This window comes from Zalophus californianus, chromosome 1 (assembly GCF_009762305.2).
Source record: "Zalophus californianus isolate mZalCal1 chromosome 1, mZalCal1.pri.v2, whole genome shotgun sequence".
Taxonomy (NCBI): Eukaryota; Metazoa; Chordata; class Mammalia; order Carnivora; family Otariidae; genus Zalophus; species Zalophus californianus.
The window spans coordinates 60,348,865-60,352,491 of record NC_045595.1 but is presented as its reverse complement, the minus strand read 5'-3'; the positions used below and the strand labels follow the sequence as shown (position 1 = coordinate 60,352,491).

The 3,627-nt window shown below is 46.5% G+C and overlaps 1 protein-coding gene across 1 annotated transcript; it reads right to left on the bottom strand.

Moving 5' to 3' along the window:
- Positions 1 to 291: 291 nt before the first annotated feature.
- Positions 292 to 804, bottom strand: C1H3orf86 (chromosome 1 C3orf86 homolog). Its single transcript, XM_027581881.1, has one exon. It carries the CDS (start codon positions 802 to 804, stop codon positions 292 to 294), a length of 513 nt encoding a protein of 170 aa, XP_027437682.1.
- Positions 805 to 3,627: the final 2,823 nt, after the last annotated feature.

The following is a 3,627-nucleotide window of genomic DNA, read 5'->3' as shown; positions in this document are numbered from 1 at the left end:
GCTGGGAATCAAACATACTGCTCTGCTACCAACATCAGAACCAAATTCTTGAACTCCAAAAACTTAGGAGCAAAATAGACTTGGGAGGTAAAAGAAGATCTAGAAAACATTATGTGTCAAAATCTAGGTTAAATTTATATGGGGTTTGAAAGCACTTGGTGTGTTCTTCTAAGACCTCTGCACAGAGTTCTCTACGCTTCCAGGGGAGGCAAAAGTATCATGGACATGAGCATGGAGGCGTTCAGCTGGTGGGCTGCTCAGGAAGCTGTGACCATGCAAATACTTTCAAGTTCAAAAGGAAAATCGGTTATTCCCAGTAAGGACATTTTTCAGCTTGCAGGTGAAGGCCCAGGGGGTAGAAGGACTGGGAGGAAAGGAAGAAGCTGGGGGCAGAGGGACTTGTCCAAGGGGGCCACATGTTGGCAGAGCACTTCCTCGTGGTGAGATAGTCACAGGAACTGCTGAGAGCAGCCAGGTGCTCATTGCTCCAGCCTTAGCCAGGCCATGGGTTGGTGTAGATGGGAGGCAGTACCTTGAGCCAGTGTCTTTCAGTGAAGCCTTAGGAGGAGGTGGAAGGGCAGCCTTCTGTACAGGTATGCTGGATGGGCCCTGGGCACTGAGAGGAGCCCCCTGCATGCTCCCATACTGAGATCCGGGCCTCTCTTGGGGATTCTCCAGAGAAGCTGGAGAAGCTTCAGGTACATCTGCCTTCATTGAAGGGTAGGTGATTTCTCCAGTTATCTCGTTTACCCAGAAAAATGTATCTAGAGATTTCTTCCCCTGTCCAAACAGACTCTTAGACATAGCTACAAAGGAAAATTGAGACAAATAGATGCATCTTCAGTTGTCCACAGTGGGGGCAGAGGGCTCCCTCAACACAACCAGGGTCAAAGGGAGCCCCCGACCTCTGGGCTAGGACTAGATAGCCTGTGTCAGCATTCTGTTAGGGAGACAGACGCCTTCCCAGATGCTTCAGAAATCCTCCCAGGACCAGGAGCAGGCCTTGCTGGGAGGCTCTAGATGAATTCTAGCATCTTTTTAAAAAATGTCTTTTCAAATTTTTAAGTCTTAACCAAATATACTGAGAAGTATACTTGAAATCCTGACCTAATTCAGAAGTGTGTGTGTGTGTGTGTGTGTGTGTGTGTGTGTGTGTGTGTGTGTGTGTATGGACACTAACAATTTCATAGAACTTAGATGGTTATGTGCAGTCTTGGTATTTTCTATGCAATTCAATTCTATATTCCTTACAAAAATGCTAATTGCTACTCAAACTCACTTTTTGAGGAAGCAACAATGATTAATGAACTATAGTTTGAAAAACACTGTGTTAGGTTAAGAGGAGATTGGAGAACACTGGGTCTTCTACAGAACAGGACAAAAAAAAATCACTATTGAATTTTACAAAAATGACCATGTATGGTCAGCAGAATGGTCCCCCAAAGATGGCCATGCCCTAGTCCTTGGAACTTGTGACTATTTCATTACATGGCAAAAAGGAAATTTGCAGATGGAATTAAAATTACAAACCTTAAACTAGGGATTATCCTGTATTATCCAGGAGACCCAGTCTAATCACTTGATCCCTAAAAAGCAGAGAGTTTTACCTGAAATGCAGCAGCAGGAGGAAAAGTAAGAGAGATTCTAAGTGTGAGAAAGACTCACCCACCATTGGTGGCCTGATGATGGCAGGCCAAGTGGAAACCATGAGAAGGAAATAAATTCTGTCAACAAAATGAATGAGACTGGAAGTGGACTTTCCCCAGGAGCCTCCGGATAGGGCCAGGGTAGACAGAACCTTGATGTGGATCATGTGAGAGAGTACCAAGCCACACTTACCAGACTCGGGACCTACTGCTGTGGGAGATAATAAATGGCTCTTGTTCCAAGTCGCTAGATCTGTGGTCATTTGTTACAGCAGCAACAGAACTCAAACACCATGTGAACACTTTTCTAGGACCAGTGGGAGAGATGGGCTGCGAAGCTGAGGTGTTCTGAGCTCAGAGTAAGCCTACCTTTGGCGTGGGCGTATTGACCAGTCTGGGGGACTCTTCCTACTTTCTTTCTGTCAAGCTTGGTAATTGCTTCTCCTTCTTTAGAAATGGACAATGACTGCCATACCTGAGAAATGTCAAGGTACACTACCTAGCATATCAACCAGGTCAACCAGCTTTCAAGGTCCTGACACCTGCATCCTGTGAAGCTGTGATTTGCCAACAGGCAGAAAGGATTTCCCCACCCTCCCCTGGTGTCCACAAGGCCATAGACAAGTCAGCACATCCCACACTGACTCCCACAATAGTGGATTGAACAACTAGGGCCTGACCAGGAGCTGCAGGACTAGAAAGGTGTGAAGGGTTTGAAGCTCACCTATGGAAAGGTGCTGGGGTGGAAGTGTCTATAGAGGGATCCTCAGAAAGGAGAAGGGGCATTAGAAGACTGGGGGGCTCCTAGCAACCTGGTTTTTGTTGTGTGAAGTGTTTCTCACCCTATCCCAGCCTAGATTCCGCCTGGTGACCCCAGGCCTCACCAATGCGGTCATACACATACATTTCACCCTCCTGCACTCTGCTTTGTCATAGTGTTCCATCTCCCCAACCAGAGGGCTCTCTAACAGCCCCCCTTCCCCTATCCACTGCTCTTGACTTCTGCCAGGGCTATCGCATGGCTCCACAGCATCATCCATTTTTTTCTAGAACATAAACTTATAGACAAAGGGGATGTCCTCCTCTGGTTGAATTAGTTCATATTCAGCATAGTGGACACCAGGGGTTCTTTGGTTAGGAATTTCTCATAGATCACTCCCTCTTCAGCTGGGTTTGACTCACCTTAGACCTCACATCCTCTCCATGGCCTCCTCTCCCTAAGAGATTAGACCTGTTCCCTGTGTTGCCATCTGCTGAGATTCTGCTTCAGCCCAGGCCCACTTGAATTCTCTCCAAGCTGCCCCTGACTTGGGGCTACCGTAACCTGGGTCCACTCCAACCTGGAGCCAACCCAACCTGGGGACACACAGACCTGGGGCCACCCCCGACCTGGGGACATACTGACCTAGGGCCACCCCACTTGGTGGGTTGAACAGCTGCTGGGTGTCTTAGGGTGCTGGCCCATCATGCTGATAGGAGATGGAGTGGCTGTCCTCTTAGATGGGGCAAGGGCATCTAATAGGCTTTTCTCCTCTCCCCCTCTGCCTGGGGCTGCTCACCAATGCAGGGCAATCCATAAGCACTGCTGAATCTGATCTCTCTTGCCTTTGAAGACGTAGACAAAAACAGATTTGGGAAATAACCATAAGAGACTGTTAACTATAGGAAACAAACAGGATTGCTGAAGGGGAGGTGGGCAGGGGGATAGGGAACTGGATAGTGGGCAGTAAAGAGGGTACTTGATGGGATGAGCACTGGGTGTTATATGCAACTGCTGAATCACTAAATTCCACCTCTGAAACTAATAATATACTATATGCTAATTAAATTGAATTCAATTTTTAAAAAAGTTGAAGAAAACAAATAACAAAAAAGCAAAACAAAATTCTGACTGTCCAATAATCTGCTTTAATTGTTATGAGGAGTCCAAACATAATTTAAACTCAAAAATTGCCTCCCTAAAATATTTTTTAGCTAAAAC

Excerpts from the sequence above, each read along its gene's own strand:
- C1H3orf86 (XM_027581881.1), bottom strand. The coding sequence starts at position 804 with ATGTCTAAGAGTCTGTTTGGACAGGGGAAGAAATCTCTAGATACATTT.